General features: G+C 35.4%; 1 protein-coding gene across 6 annotated transcripts in view; it reads left to right on the forward strand.

The window, feature by feature from the left end:
• Positions 1-16,996, forward strand: part of EXOC6 (exocyst complex component 6) — a 237,637-nt gene that overhangs the window by 42,220 nt on the left and 178,421 nt on the right. For all 6 annotated transcript variants that reach the window (XM_069099242.1, XM_069099243.1, XM_069099246.1 and 3 more), the window contains exons 2-4: positions 11,933-12,104; positions 13,397-13,444; positions 13,533-13,623. In XM_069099242.1, the coding sequence (XP_068955343.1) occupies positions 11,933-12,104; positions 13,397-13,444; positions 13,533-13,623 (311 nt within the window). The remainder of the gene's footprint in view (positions 1-11,932; positions 12,105-13,396; positions 13,445-13,532; positions 13,624-16,996) is intronic.

A 16,996-nucleotide genomic window follows, 5' to 3' on the forward strand; every position in this document is an offset into this window, starting at 1 on the left:
GGGGGCAGCTAGGTGGCACAGCAAGTGGAGCACTGGCTGTGGAGTCAGGAGGACCTGAGTTTGGGTCTGGCCTCAGACACTTGATGCACTTACTAGCCGTGTGACCTTGGGCAAGTCACTTAACCCCAGTTGCCCTCCAAAAAGTAAAAAAAAAAAAAAAAGAAACACATGCATGAAAAAGGAGTTAGGTTGCCATATGTCAAGAGCAAGGAATATTTGATATGTTGAGAAATCAAGGAAGGGCTTCCAACATGTTGGGTGGACAATCTGTGATGAACTTACAGTGGACCTGGTCAAAGAGTTGCATTAAATGGTCAGGAATGGTTAGGTTGTGATCTCCATACTATAAAGGGGATACGTGGATACATTGGAGCTCTGAATTACTGCAAATAGCTCAAGTGAACTTCCATTGAATAGACATTTTTTTTTTTTTGCCTTTTGGAGGGCAATTGGGGTTAAGTAACTTGCCCAAGGTTACACGGCTAGTTTTTGTGTGTGGGTGTTAAGTGTCTGAGGCCTGAACCGAACTCAGGTCCTCCCAACTCCAGGGCCAGCACTTTACTCACTGCGCCACCTAGCCGTCCCTAGACATTGATTTTTGTTTCACTTTCAATTCAGTTTAGTAAAAATTTATTAAGTACCTCCTGTAGGCATAGTTTTTTAGGTGGTATGAGATACAAAGTTTAGAAAAGTCCCTGACCACATGAAACTTGTAGTCTAGTAGGGGAACTTAACAAACTAAATGTAAGAAATGTGTAAGCAAAGAGCTCTATGTACTCTAAGACATTCCCTGTTTTCAACAAACATGCCCAGATCTTTCACACTCTCAACAAATATTTACTTGACCCTACTATTCCCTCAAGCTACTACCTATATCTCCCCTCCCTTTTACAGTCAAACTCTTAGAAAAAGCTAGTTGCTGCCACTTTCTTATCTCTTACTCATTTTTCATCGCCTTACAGTTTGGCTTCTGGTCTTAGCCCTACACTGTAACTGCTCTGTCCAAAATCAACAGTGAGAGCTTTATTGCTACATCAAACGGTCTTTTCTCAATCATCATCCTTTTTGTCCTCTCAGCAGTATCTGATACTATTTTTTTTCTTTACCTCCTTCTACTCCTGCCACGTATTGTCCCTTGTTGGGTTTTGGTGACATTGCTCTATTGTGGTTCTCTTTCTTTCTTTTAAAAAAAATAGTTTATTTTTAATTTTCGGCATTCACTTTTATAAGTTTTAAATTTTCTTCTCCTCCCTCCCCCCTTCCTCGAAATGGCATGCAATTTGATATATGCTCTACATATACATTCCTATTAAACATTTTTTCACATTAGTCTTGTTGTATAGAAGAATCATAACAAATGGGAGAAACCATGAGGAAGGAAAAAACAAAACAAAACAAAAACAAAAAAAGAAAACATTCTGCTTCACTCTGCATTCAGACACCATAGTTCTTTCTCTGGATGTGGATGACATTTTCCATCACGAGTCTTTTGAAATTGTTTTAGGTTCTTGCATTGTTGAGAAGGGCTAAGTCTATCAAACTCAGTCATCACACACTGTGACTATTACTGTGTACAATGTTCTCCTTGTTCTGCTCATTTCACTCAGCATCAGTTCATGTAAGTCTTTTCAGGTTTTTCTGAAGTCTGCCTGTTCATTATTTCTTTTTTTTTTTTTTTTTAAAGCATTTGGGGTTAAGTAACTTGCTCAAGGTTACATGGCCAGTTATTTCTGGGTGTGGTGCTAAGTATCTGAGCCCATTTGATCTTGCTCAAGGTTATACGGCCAGGTGTTTCTGGGTGGATGCTAAGTGTCTGAGCCTGGATTCGATCCCCCAGGTCATCCCGACACTGGGGCTGGTGCTCTTACTCGCTGTGCTACCTGGCCACCCCTCTGTTCATTATTTCTTATAGCACAATACTATTCCATTACATTCATGTACCACAACTAGTTCAGCCATTCCCTAATTGATGGGCATCCCCTCAATTTTCAGTTCTTTGCTATCACAAAAGAGCTGCTATAAACATTTTTGTATATTTGGGTCCTTTTCCCTTTTTTATGATCTCTTTGGGATACAGACCTAGTAGTGGTATTGCTGGATCAAAGAGTATGCACATTTTTATAGCCCTTTGGGCATAGTTCCAAATTGGTAGCATGTTTCATCATTAAACTTCTGGAATAATGGTTGATCATTATGCTGATAAGAGATTAGCACAATAGTATTCTATCACATTTATATACCATAACTCATTCAGCCATTCTCCAGTTTATTGGTATGCCCTCAGATTCCTGTTCTTTGTTACCTAAAAAGAGTTTATAAATATTTTTTTGTCTGTTCTTAATTAGCATTTGTTCTAGAGATTAGGACTAATCTCCTTTACTCTATGCTTCCTCAAAGTCCCCTTCCCCTCTTCTCCCTTTCCCTTCCTATTTCTCTTTTCAATGAAATGTATTTATGTGCCTAACTCTGTGTGTGTGTATCTTTCCTTCTTTTGACCAGTTCAGATGAGAGTGAGGTTCAAGTGTCAGCTGCTCCCTCCCACCCTTCTTGGAAATGAGACCTTGCTCTGCCAGCAAGTACCAGTCTTAGCCAGACTGCTACTACTTGCATCTGAACTTCCTCCTTTCTCTGTACATAGTCCAAAGCTTCCTTACATGGTGATGCCAACTCCTGTGCAGGTCCCTTTTCAGTTTGTCTGTGAACTGAAACTGGGTGGTAAGCAACAGAGGTGCCAGTTTACGTCTGTCTCCTTTGAAATGCCCTGGTATGGGGCTGGCAGAGCCTCAGGGTGGGTCTGGAACCTCCTCTTGCTTTAGTATATAGCCTCTCTCTGGGTGCTAGAGTGTTTCATGTGAATACTCTTGGCCTGACCCCATTCCCATTGTCTCTTTATGACAAGCTAGGCTGGACAAATGACTCTTATGACTTTTTTCCCTGGGTTTTCCCATCATAATTCAGTCTGCATTTTCTAAATTTATTTAGAAGATGTTTGTGAACATACCTTGGCCCCACTAGTTCCCACTGCTCTACTATCTTTGCTTTTGTCTCTTGGCTCTTCACTTTTAAATACCTTGCCTTCATCCTCCAAATCTAATCAGTTGTTCAGTCTTACTGATTCTCTTTACTCAGCATTTTTCCCATCCATCCTTACTCCTAGTCTGTTCTGGTCTCTATCACCTCTTGCCTGGACCATTGCAATAGGCTCTTTGCTATTCTAACTACCTTTAGTCTCCTCCAATCCACTTTTCACATAGCTACTAAATTTGTCTTCCTAAATCATGTCACTCTTTTGCTCAAGAAACTTTAGTGGCTTTTGTTGCTTTGTGATCCTTTAGCATTTAAAAATTTTTCACACTCTGACTCCAGCCTGTGTTTCTAAGCTGTATGTATGCTACATCCCATCATATAATCTGCTCTACAGCCAAAATGTCCTATTTTCTGTCCTTTTTTATTATATTATAACAGGATGTTGCACTTTCTCTTGGTCCCTTTGCCCAGACTACCTCCCAGGCCTAGAGGATTTTCTCTTCTCACTTCTGCTTCTTGAACCCCATGGTTTTAGGTTCAGCCTTCATGAGGCTTTGCCTAATAGTCACTTTATATTTATTTTGTATATATTTTGCATTTAGTTGTGAACATGTTGCATTTCTCCAGTAGAATGCAAGCTCTTTCCTGGGAACTTTTATTGAAGGTTTGAAGTCTACATAGGATGTTTTTCTCACTACATTCTCCATAATTTAAAAAAAGATAATACTACAGTGTTATTTTGTTTTTGAATTAAATTTTGTTTTTTAAATTAGCAAGCATTTATTTTTTTCTCTGTCTAATCCTATTACCCACCCAATGTGAAGAGAAGGAGAGAAAACCCTTATAACGGGCATAGTTAAGCAAAATAAATTTTCATACCTGTGTTTCCCCGATAATAAGACCTATCCCAAAAATAAGCCCTCCCCTTACTGTGTAAGATTCCTCTAAAATAAGCCCTTCCCCGAAAATAAGCTCTATTGAGATCGCTACTGTAGTGAAGGTGATCCCCTGCGCTACACGCTACATTACAGTACCCTCTGTATGCACTGCCCCCCCACCAGGTGAAACGCACGCAGCGCTCCGAGATGCATCCAATCAGAGCTGCAGCAGTGAGTGCGTCATCCTGTTCTTTATTGAATTCATTATTGAATAAAGGTACATTTTTTTGTTCACATTTACCTGTTTATTAAAATTGCTGTCAATGTTCATTAAAATAAGCCCTCCCCTGAAAATAAGCCCTCTGGTGTTTTTCTGTCCAAAAAAATTAATAAGACAGTGTCTTATTATCGGGGAAACATGGTATTGGCCATGTCCAATAAATATTTCTTACTCTGCATATTTAGTCCATTAACTCTTTTGTTAGGAGGCAACTCCATTCTTCATCATTGTTACGCTGACTATCTGGAAGAGAGTTAGTAAAGGATCAAGAAGGGGAGAGCAAGAACTGGGAGAACAATAATAAAAAAATTTTAGTTGATCATTGCATTGATCAGTTCTTAAGTTCTTTCAAAACTTGTTTTTTATAATGTTATTGTTACAGTATTGACTGTTCTAGTGGTTCTGCTCATTTCACTCTGTATAAGTTTATACAAATCTCAGGTTTCTCTGAAACCATCTTTTCATTTCTTATAGCACAATAGTATTCATATATCATAATATTATGAACTTACCACTAAATTAGTGTTTATGGACAATCTAAAAATTCCTTTTTATCATCTTTTGTCTCCTTTTCCATTATTTTGCTACTGCAATTGCCAAAGTGAATGATTTCTTTTTTGATAAGATAAATTTTGAGTTTATCTTTTTGTTATATTCTCTTCATTTCTAAACTAAGAAAACCATCCCTTGTTACAAAGAATTAACCTGAACGAGGGGAAAAAAGCAGTTCAGCAAAACCAATCAATCAACTGAATCAGACAGAAAATGCATGTTCGATATCCATAGTATTCCACTCCATGGAGAAGAGAAGCTGGTGCATTTTGTCATTCTTTATTTAGGGTCAGATTTGGTCATATAATTGCATAGTATTCAGTTTTGTGGGTTTTAAAAAATTCTTTTTTCCACTTACATTATCGTAATGTACATTTTTGTATTGCAGTTGTACTTTCTTCACTTTGTATCAGTTCATATTAGTCTTCCCTTGTTTTTCTGTGTTGTTCTTTATGTTCAGGTAGGTGGTGCAGTGGTCAGAGTGCTGGGCCTGTAATCAGGAAGACCTGATTTCAAATCTGACCCCAGACACTTACTAGCTATGTGACTTTGGGCAAGTCATTTAACCTTTATTTGCCTCAGTTTTCCTCATCTTTAAAATGAGGACAAAAATAGCACCTTCCTCTTAAGGTTGTTGTGAGGATCAAATGAGATAATAATTGTAAAGTTCTTAGCACAGTGTCTGGCCCATAGTAAGCACTATATTAGCTGTTATTAGCTATTATAATAATTTCTTTTTGTTCAGTAATATTCTATGACATTTATGTGCCATAATTTGTTAGTGGACATCTGTATTTTTCTTTTCTATTCTTTCTTTTTCTCAATTACATGTACATTTTTTAACTTTTGTTTTCAGACATTTTGAGTTTTAAATTCTTTCTTTCTCTTTCTCCTCTCCCCCATTTTTGAGAAGGCAAGCAATTTGATACAGATTTTACACACAATCAGCTATGTTGCAAAAAGAAACAGAGACAAAAAAAACCCAGGAAACTCCCCTAAAACAAAGTAAAAAAAAAATATTTTTCCATTTACCTTCAGACTCCATCAATTTTTTCTCAGGAGGTGGATAAATTTTTTTTATATAAATCCTTCAGAATTAGTCTTGGGTCATTGTATTGCTCAGAATAGCTAAGTCATTCACAATTTATCATCATACGATAATGATGTTACTGTGTACAGTGTTCCTGGTTCTGCTCACTTCTCTTTGCATTAGTTCATATAAGACTTTCCAGGTTTTTCTGAAATCATCCTGCCTGTCATGTAGCACAATAATATTCCATCACAATCATGTAACACAACTTGTTTAACCATTCCCCAATTGATGGGCATTCCCTCAATTCCCAATTTTTCACTACCACGAAAAGAGCTGTTATAAATATTTTTGTACAAATACAGCCCTTTCCTTTTTCTTTGATCTCTTTGAGACCTAGTAGTGGTATTGCTGGGGTAAAAGATATACATAGTTTTATAGTCTTTAAAGCATAGTTACAAGTTGTTCTCCAGAATGGTTGGTCTACTTCATACCTCAACCAACAATGCATTAGTGCCCCTATTTTTTCACCTCCCCTCCAGCATTTGTCATTTTTCTTTTCTGTCATATTAGCCTATCTGATAATTGTGAGATGTTACCTCAAAGTTACTTTAATTTGCGTTTCTCTGATCAGTAGTTATTTAGAGCATTTTTTCAAATGACTATAGATAATTTTGATTACTTCTTTAGAAAACCGCCTGTTCATATGCTTTGACTATTCATCATTTGAGGAATGATTTATATTCTTACAAATAAATTTGACTCGGTTCTCTATATATTTGAGAAATGAAGCCTTTATCAGAGAAACTTGCTATAAATCTTTTCCCCCACAGTTTCCTATTTCCCTTCAAATCTTGGCTACAATAGTTGTGTGTAGAACCTTTTAAATTTAATGTAATCAGAATTATCCATTTTACATCCCATAATTCAAATCTGACCTCATACACTTCACTTTACCACATTTACCTCAGTTTCTCATCTGTAAAATGATGTGGACAAAGAAATAGGAAACCACTCCAGTATCTTTGCGAAGAAAACCCCAAAATGGGGTCATGAAGAGTTTGATTAAACTGAACAGTGAATGAACAGCAGCTGAAAAATACTTTCTATCTCTCGTTTGGTTATAAATTCTTCCTTTATCCATAGGTCTGAAAAGCAAAGTTTTCTATATTCCCCTAATTTGCATATGATATCACCATAAATCATGTACCCATTTTGACCTTTTCTTGGATTATGGTGTGAGATGTTGGTTTGTGCTTAGTTTCTGCCAAACTGCTTCGCAGTTTTCCCAGCATTTTTTGTCATAGTGAGTTCTTGTCCCAAAAGTTTTGATCTTTAGGTTTATCAAATACTAGGTTTCTATGGTCATTTACTACTGTGTCTTGTGTACCTAATCTATTCCACTGATCTATCACTCTGTTTCTTAGCCATTAGTATATAGTTTTGATGATTACTGGATTGTAATGCAGTTTGAGATGACATCTATTTTTTCCCCACTTTTTCACTGTCACAAAAAGTGCTGCTAGAAATATTTTGGTGTGTTGGGGACATTTCTGTATTTGCCTTCCTTGGGATTAGAATGGGATGCTTCTGGGTCAAGGAGTATAGACATTTTAGTCAAGGAAGTTAATAATTTGAAAGATGATAAAAATGAGCTGGAGAAGGAAATGACAAACCACTCCAGTATCTTTGCCAAGAAAACCCCAAATGGGGCCATGAAGAATTAGACACGACTGAACAACAGTTTTAGAGCAAGATTTAAAAAGTCCTAATATATAGCTACTTACTTATTAACTGTTTTAAATTACTTTTTAGTCTAATTTTGACCTCCTTAAAACCGAGAAAGAATGTGACCTTCCAACTTATGTTTAGCATTTTTTTAATAGCCCAAAGCTCTTTGAGGAGTATACTTCATTTGATTCCATTCCATAGCAACTTTGTACCAAAAGCCAGAGCAAGGGTTTTCATCTTTCACTTCTAGAATATACTTATAGCTGCTTGTGTGTAATCTCTCAGGGGATAGGCTTTTCCACTTTATCATTGTGTCCTCATGACCCCCACAGAAAAAAAGAAATAAAAAAGATTATATCTCCTTTTTAATGCCCCCATATGGTCTTATTTTCTAATCAAGTGTTTCCCTAACAACCAGCTTTCTAAATTACTCCAGTGCCTTCTGTTCTGTAGCTAGCTACTAGATGTTTATTGAGTAATTCCTGGTCTATCCAGTGAATCTGCATGGCAGCCTGGTACAGGGAAAAGAGCCACTGGACTGGGAATCAAGAGACTTGGGTTTTTATTAGTTGTGTACTAATAAGCTTAGCTTCTGTCGTTGTCAGTTGCCACTACTTTTACAGCATGTACTTATGAATCCTTGTCTGCCTAGCAGAATATCTAAAACCCAGAAAGATGGCAGCCAGCCTTGGTACTTGGGTCAAACAACATTTGTGTAGCCCTATTTATTTTTTCTAAATCCTGAGTTGCTGTCTGGAATCTATTTCCTGCCCATCCCCTCCTGTTTAGTCTGAACCTTTAGATGCCGACTCTAGCCTGTTTACTTGAAATTTGCTTCCTGCCTGTTTCCTTCTGACTGCAGAGTACTTTTAGACTTTGCACTTGGCTTACTGTCCAATATTTAAGGTACTCACACATCCCTCACTAGACTTCTTGATCTAGCAGTTATACTTTGCCTTTATAGCTGTAAATTAACAACCAGAAAGGAACGGGGAACAGCACTTATAGAACATGACTGTCTTTCATGAGATTTTCCTTATTCTCTGTGCTAGCGCCGCAGACCTGTTAGTCTTGTTTCTTTAATGAAGCTAGGACACAGGGTTGAAAAAAACAAAATAAATCATTAGCAGCAATTGAGCAAAAATAAGAAAAGCAAAAGACTTAAAGCAAAAGTAATTTGAAGAATCTTAAGAAAGTAAAATTATATAGTGATTTTAATATTCTTTCACTTAACCTTGTCTGAGAAGCACTAATGCAACATCTTTGCATATCAGCATTTGGAATTTTGGCTTTTCATCTACCCTTCCATGAGTTCTGAGGGAAAACAAGTTTTCAGTCATCCATATCCATCTGTCTTTTGGGATCATGAATTAAGTTTATATGTTTAAGGCCTACCCCACCTTTTTCTGGCATAGTATATGCCATAGTATAGATCTGGTGCTCTCCAAGGTGTTTCTAGATGATGTTCTCATGACAGATGTGTTTGGGTTGAATGGTGGTAAAAATTAACATAGGCATATCCTGCATGTGTGTATGTATATGTATGTATACTTGCCATATCTATGAATACATACATACATGCACATATGTAAATGTGGCCCCAACCAAGAATAATTTTAATAGTCATGGATATGAATATATTATCACCAAACCCTGCTATAACAATAAGTAGACTTTCATGTTTCCTTTCCTTTCAATGAGTTACTGTTATTCTCTGGTTGTCGTGTATAATCATAGGATCAGAATAGCATCAGGAAAAACTGACTTTTGGAGCCGTATGTTAAGGGAAAGATTTTGGTAATAGGGGCTACACACGTAGCACATGTAGCTACTTTAAAATATTATTTGTATTAATGGTGGAAAGAATACTAGACTAGCCATTAAGAAATTTATATTTTAGTCTTTAGTTACTGTCTTTATTTTTATTTGTAAATTATGTTTTGAAACAACACTTTTTGATAGATCGCCAGATTCATCTCCCTAACTTATTTCCTGAAAGCATTTAAGCAAGCTTGCCTGATAGTGTGATTGTGACTGATGGTACACATCATCTCCAGTTCTGTAATTTACCATGAACTAGACCCATAACTAGGTCAGAGTAACTGGAGCTCGACCTCAACGCATTAGAACTTAGACACTATTACCAGCACTCAGTTCTCCCTTAGCCGTAGAAACAATTGAGTTTAGCACCTCGTTAGCAAAAATAATTGGTTATAAGTGAAAGCTACCTGCAAGTACCTTCGCATTGTTGATTATTTGTACTTTACCGTAAACAAACACACGTGGTTGGCACATAATTGTTTACACACTGTCTTCCTCGTTAGATTGGGCTCCTGGAGAGAAGGGACTGCTTTTTGCCTTTCTTTATGTCCCTAGCACCTACTGCAGTGACCGGCACAAGCTAGACACTTAGGTGCTTGTTGACTTGACTCACCTATCTAATGAGAGTGAACATAAAAGCATTTTGAAAAGAGAGGGGCATTACAAAGATATAAATTATGTATTCTTCATAGGATGATTGGGTACTAATTTTTATAATCTTTTTCAGTGGTTAGTTTATTAATTTAGCAGCAAAATATTTGAATAATGGATCAACGTCAACAGGAAGGAAGGTTTCAGATAGATTGCCAAGGGGTTTTTACTTTTGGTCCTGTAACGTTTTGTATTTTTGTTAATATCTACAAATTTGAAAATGTCTCTTTTGTGTCTACCTTCAAATCATCAAACAGGACAGAAACAGAACTGTGTTGCTACTTAGGAGTCAAATCTCTAGTGCACGGCTATCAGGCAAATGTTCATTGGGTTTGAGTGCCAGTTTTCATCTAGCCCATTAAGCATTGTAGTATAGTGTATAGAGAACTGTGGAAGATCTATGTTCAAGTTTCACTTATGATACATTCTATGTATGTGATCCTGGGCAGGTCATTTAACTTCTCAGGGTTCCAGGCCAGTCTCTAAGATTACACATTGCAAGAAATTTTAAACCAGCATTGGTAGAGGGAGTTTCCTTACCAGTGAAATCATATGTACAATTCCAGTCTCACTATTTTATCCATAATGATACCATGAGTGATTTTGCTTCTCATTTAATTTACTGAAAGTTAGATATATGAATTGTTGTTGCTCCATTCCTTTGATTGACCACCCTTGAAGCCCTATTCAGGCTAGTTTGCGGTTGCTTGTTATTAATAAATCACTGTATTTTAAAAAATGGTCAACAGACCATATGCTCATTCCAGAATGATTGATAATTGGGTTTGATATAATTTTCCATGTAATTCCTTTTCTGATACTTTATCTTGATGTAGAAGTGTCTCTGTGTTTTCAGGAGCTATGTCAGCAGAGCATATGCTCTGACTGTGTCAAGAGGGAAAGACTCCTATAAGAACCCAGTGTCAGACTGTATCTGTTGTTTGAGGATGATTTAAATGTGGAAAGACAGTACCAGAAGATTGGGCTCTAGCCTTGGTGATTAAAAAAAATTTGGTCATGATAACTTAACTTATGATTAAAGCTTACCTGTTTCAGAATCTACCCTATTCCAGTTTTTAAAAACCAGGGACATATTGCTATTTCTAGTCTTCTGGCATATCACTTTTCCTTAATTTCTAAAAGATCAAGGATATTAGAGCTATCTTCATCTTTGTTCAGCATTAGTTAGCTTGTAGAGCTGTATATTTACAGTAAAATGTGCTCCTCACATTAGGTGACATTTCTCTCTTTATGTTTAACTGTACTACCATTATGTTTAATTGTACTTTATGGTTTAACTTTACTACCATTTCCAGTTTCAATACAGTTCTCCTTGTGGGGCCAGACAGGAGTTAACTTGTATACTTCAAAGGCATATATAATGATGTTTTTGAAAATCAATTTTAAGGTTTAGGATAGTGGTACATATTGTGGCATTCTTGCATGTTGGCAGGATAATTAGTTTCTTCATAGCATTCAGGAAATTTAGCTTTTTTTGCGTTTTATAATTTTAGGGTACCATACTCTCACATATATTTTACTAAGTGATATCTAATGCAAAAGGTATTAATGGAGTTATAGTAATTTTCACAAAAGACATTCTACCCAGAATTTATAAGTATGTGTCTTTAGATTTAACTAGTTGAAAAAAAAGGGAGCTTTGGCATTATAGAAAGGGGATCTTATTCTTTTATTTCAGTTTTATGAAAGAGAGATAATTGAATCAGGACTTGTAATATAGATAGCTAAAAAGTAGCACTGGATATTTTAAATTACCCACTTATTGAAAGTTCCAGGGACTTAGCATATTTTAAAATATAGTATTATAATGCTAAATTCGGATAAATTACCTGAAAAATTGAGACATTTGGTAAAGTTCTTAGCAGTAGCATAGGAATAGACTATTAAGTGAGAACTTGGTGAGATGGAAATAATTTTAATTTTTCTTTAAAATATATACAGGTCTGTATATGATGACCAACCAAATGCACACCAGAAATTCATGGAAAAACTAGATGCTTGTATCCGCAATCATGATAAAGAAATTGAAAAGATGTGTAATTTTCATCATCAGGGTTTTGTAGATGCTATTACAGAACTCCTTAAAGTAAGAACTGATGCGGAAAAACTCAAGGTAAGAACCCTGTTAGAATTATATTTATCTTTGTCCTCAGTAAGTTGTTAGAATATTAATTTAGTTCGTGTTGCGAATGCATACATCAGTACTGAATGAGATCCTGTCATAGAAGGGAGTTAGTATATATTTTTTTGGGGTATTCTTTCTGCTCTATTAACACAGTTGTCATGCTAATGACTGGGTTAATCCCTCCATTTCTTCCCCTTCTCCCTCCACTTTTTTTTTGGATAGCTGTTAATACATTGACTTAATAGGCTTTCTTTTCTTGAAGGAGCTTATGGAAGCTTGAAAAAACTTAATGTATTTGAAAACTGAATTTATATTTTGATTTTAAAAAATTCCTAAAGTTAATGTGAGATTTTAAAAAGCTGCTTTTTTAAAACTTCAAAAATATTTAATTAAAATAATTTAAGCATAATATCCTCAGTATGATTTGAAAGTGAGACCTTTTCTTCCATAGAGATTTGTTTCCTTTAAAAAAAATTTCAATTCCTGCCATATATTCCTCAAATTATTAAAAATTAGATTTTTTTTGGCCAGGATACTAAATACTTTTTAATAAATGCTTTTTTAAAAGCATACTTTACATTTGAGAACATGGCAGATGGAATAATCCTAGTTTACCAAGGGTTATGATTAGAAAACTAATTTTTTTAAAGGATATTCAGATAACAAGAGACCAAATAAAACATCAGTGAGGCTACTGAACATTTTTGTTCAGAAATTAATGAGATTTTTAATAAACCAGAATGTGCTTCCTTACTATGATGACCTAATGAGTCACTTAATATGTGGGAAAATCTGAGGTTGAGCTTTGCTTGCACCTGCAGTATTAAAATGTTGCTATGGATTGGAGATTTGTACATTTAATGTTAATCAGCCACCCAGTGTTTGCATTCAGCAAAGTATGAATGTTTAATTACCATAAAATGCAATCACCATTTCCTACAAACAATGAATGGCACATAGAGCTCATTGAAGTTATCAAAAAGGGACCAGTGGTCAATTGGGTCACTGATTTGAATTGTTTGACAGACTTAGAGAAACAAGTAAAGTTCAAAAATCCTGATTAAATTTGAGAAGTTTGCCACAGAATCAACAAAGAACTGTCATAAGTAATTGAAATTAACAAAAGTCCTTTGCAATAAAAAGTTCAAGTTCAAGTTGTAGAGTTAATTTGAATTCCTTTGTTCTAAGTTTGTCAAGAAGCATGATCTGATTACAGGGGTGAGCAGTTAATCAGGGCAATATGTGCTTATTTTTCTAACAAAGGTGAAATTATTTTTAAGGTCCGAGTTACTGATACCAACAGCAAGCTTCAAGATGCTGGAAAAGAGGTGAGTTTTTGGTAACTTCTTTATGTGTAATGAATAGATGGAGCTTATTTGAATTGTTATTTTAAATGTGAACTTTTTCATATCTAAGGTGATAGCTCAAACAGAAGACATCATTCGATGTAGAATTCAGCAGAGAAATATTACAACTGTAGTAGAAAAATTGCAGTGTTGTCTTCCAGGTGAGTAAAATTATCTTTATTATGCTTGTCTTGATAACATAGTAATTAAACACTAAAGTCTAGTCATTTACCTCTACAATTTAAATTACAGGTTATCTGGCAGTTACCCCAACACATCTATCCCCATGTTACCATTATTCTCCTTGATTTTTCATTGTTTTTCCTAGTTGTTTTTATAAAACCTTTTGTTTGATTATCTATTTCATTAATATCCCAGAGTCCAGTTGTTCCTTAGGGTGGCCTCAATCTCTAGTTTCCAAGGGAGGGAGAGAAATACATATTTGTGAATTTCTTTGCTTAAACTTTTGCCTTCCCAGCAGTGCAAGAAAGAAAAGGTGAAGAAGCATCAAAAAATGCTGGAGTTCTATTTCCCTCCTCCTTCCTCCACTCTGGAATCCTTTGAGAAGACTCTTTATAAAACCATTAGTTTTTTCATTTCCTAGTTTGGAATCTTAAGTACTACTTTGTGAAGAAGTAAAGCTTAAGGAGGATTAGTCTCATTTAAAATTTATTACCTGCTTGAACACTTCCTTTTATTCATTGACAAAATCATAGGTTGACTATAAATGAAATCAAGAAAAAGAATTAATAGCTGTCATATGTAGAAAGAGCTCCAGATTTGGCTTCCAAGGACCTGTGTTTAAATATTCTAGCCCTTCTGCTGTAGTGTGATAGTGGGCAAGTCTTAACCCCCTTGAGCTTTAGTTCTCTTTAATGTAAAATGAGAAAATTGTCTATCCTGTCTAACCTACACAGCCAGTATGAGGGTCAAATGAAATGATTTGTGAAAAGCACTCCATAAATCATAACCTATTATACGAATATCTGATATATTTTTTAAGATATTAGACCAAAAATTTCCCCAGTGCTCAGGTGACATTAATATGTTCCCAAGGGGGTACATTGAATCTTTTAGACTGCTAAATCTTGACTGTGATCTGAGAATAGTGAGAATAATACCAAGAAAACAGTAAGTTCCATTTATAGTGTATATTTCAGTAGTATGAAAATCTTGCTTTGCCTTTTTAATGTATACCAAAGAGTAGCTTAGGCACCTGGGACAGAGGTTTAAGAATCAAATAGCCAGATGGATCTGTGATCTTATTCTTTTCAGCAGTGTATATTATGACCAGACATGTATATTGCAAATACACACTGTGGTTTCTTTGTTCATGGTCGATGTCCCATAATTCAATATATTTTCTTAGATGGAGCCTTCTTAAAAATGGTTAGTTATCTGAAACAGAAGAGACAATTTATCAACAGGTTTCATTCACCCCCCAAAAAAAGTTTTTTTCCCCTTTTGTGGAGGGGGCAAGGCAGGGCAATTGGGGTTAAGTGACTTGCCCAAGGTCACACAGCTAAGTGTTAAGTGTCTGAGGTTGGATTTGAACTCAGGTCGTCCTTACTCCAGAGCCAGTGCTCTATTCATTGCGCCACCTACCTGTCCCTACAAAAAGTTAACTTCTTTCTTCCAAATAATAAGAGGGGTTTCTAGATCTTTCTAAGCTACTCATTCTTTTTATTTTAGGTTATGTTGCTTTGGCAGATTAACTTTTTGACTATGAGAATATGGTTTCTGGTTTCAGATTAAATTTTGTGGATTAAAAAAAAAAGCCTGCCAAAATGACCTGTTTGGTCATAATGCTATGTCTTCAAAATATGTCCTGACATCATCAGATAAATTGAAAGAGTCATACTGTCAGGTTTTTTAAAAGCCCAAATGCCTGGTTGTATGGTTGGTGATAATGATAATAGTGATAGCTAGCATTTCTATAGCCCTTTAAAGTTTGCAAAGTGCTTTACAAATATTATCTCATTTTATTTTAACAACAGCCCTATGAAGTAGGTATTGTTATTATCCTCATTTTACAGATGAGGAAACTGATGCTGACAGAGCTCAAGTGATTTTCCCAAGGTCACATAGATTTCTGTCTGAGACTGAATTTGAACCCACTTCTTCCTGACCACAGTTCTACCTCTCCATCCATTGTACAATCTGGCTGCCTCTAGGCATAAGCCTGAAAAATCAGATAACAAGGGAATTATTGTATTAGATTTATTCTAGTCCTAAAGTGGCCTACAGGAGGGAGAGGTAGAAGAATGAAAAGGAAACAAAACTCAGTACTAACACTGCTCCTTGCTCTCAGGCTAAGGAACAATTTTTTGGGTCCGAATGAGCAGGGTGCCCCCTCTAGCCTATTATAGCCACGAAGCTGTAGCCATAAACAGGGAATCAGCTTTATTCAATGTGATTCCTCTATCACTTTTTAGTATTGAGTCCAAGAAGCAAGATTTCTCCCAGTCCAAGGACTAGCAAATCTGTTGGTTTTGGAGACACCACTTGGTCCATAAGAGTTCCTGCTGCTTCTTAACCACTTAGTCAGTTGCTTGGGATATTTTGGAATTCTAATCAGGCATTTGGATGAAGTTATTTATATGATCGCCTAAAATATTTGGGGTGACACTATATTGTTAACGCTGTCCTTTTACTGAACCCTGTCAAAATTAGAGCAGATAATTAACAACCCTATGTTTTTAATGATAGAAAGGAATAAAGTTCTTCATTTTAAAATCTGCCCTTTAATATAATTCATGTAATCTGCTGTAAATGTCATAGATTTTCCTTTTTTTATGGAGTTAGGAATAAAACTTTCACTATATAGTAGAATTTTAAGAATTGATTTTTTATTTTTATTTTTTTTTGTCTTTTATTTTTTATTTTTTGGAAGGTAGAAGGCAGGCAGTCAGGGTTAAGTGACTTGCCCAAGGACACACAGCTAGTACATGTTAAGTGTCTGAGGTCAAATTTGAACTCAAGTCCTCCTGACTCCAGGGCTGGTGCTCTATTCACTGTGCCACCTAGCAGCCCCCTATGATTTTATTTTTAAAAATTTGTTAGTTTATATGATTATATTTGTGTGTTGATCCATAGTGGGGATATAATAATATAATATAATCAGTAAATAATAATACTAATATCAATCAGTAAAATCAATGATCAATTATAATAATATATTGCCACATTATATGATTATATACAAAAATTATAATTAATAAATAATGAATAAGGGTTATGTTTGCACTTTTATTGTGAAGAATAATTTTTTCTTAGTTTAAGAAGGTGCCTTAGTTATAGATGTTAGATTATAGAAATGAATTATTCTAGATCTCTGTTGTAAGACATAGGTATATTGAAATTCAAACACCAATTTTGTTTATGTAGAATCTTAGAATTTTACTTTAAAAAGGATAAGATTAAACCATAGTTGAAATAAGACAGGAAATTAATGAGTGTTTTAGGTGTTCTTCCTTTTGGTCCCTGTCTACATAGTATAGTTTTAATCCGATAATGTATTATTTAACCAAAATG

Source organism: Petaurus breviceps, unplaced genomic scaffold (assembly GCF_028583685.1).
Source record: "Petaurus breviceps papuanus isolate PSGF00001 unplaced genomic scaffold, PetGlider_PUasm1.0 37, whole genome shotgun sequence".
NCBI classification, from domain to species: Eukaryota; Metazoa; Chordata; class Mammalia; order Diprotodontia; family Petauridae; genus Petaurus; species Petaurus breviceps.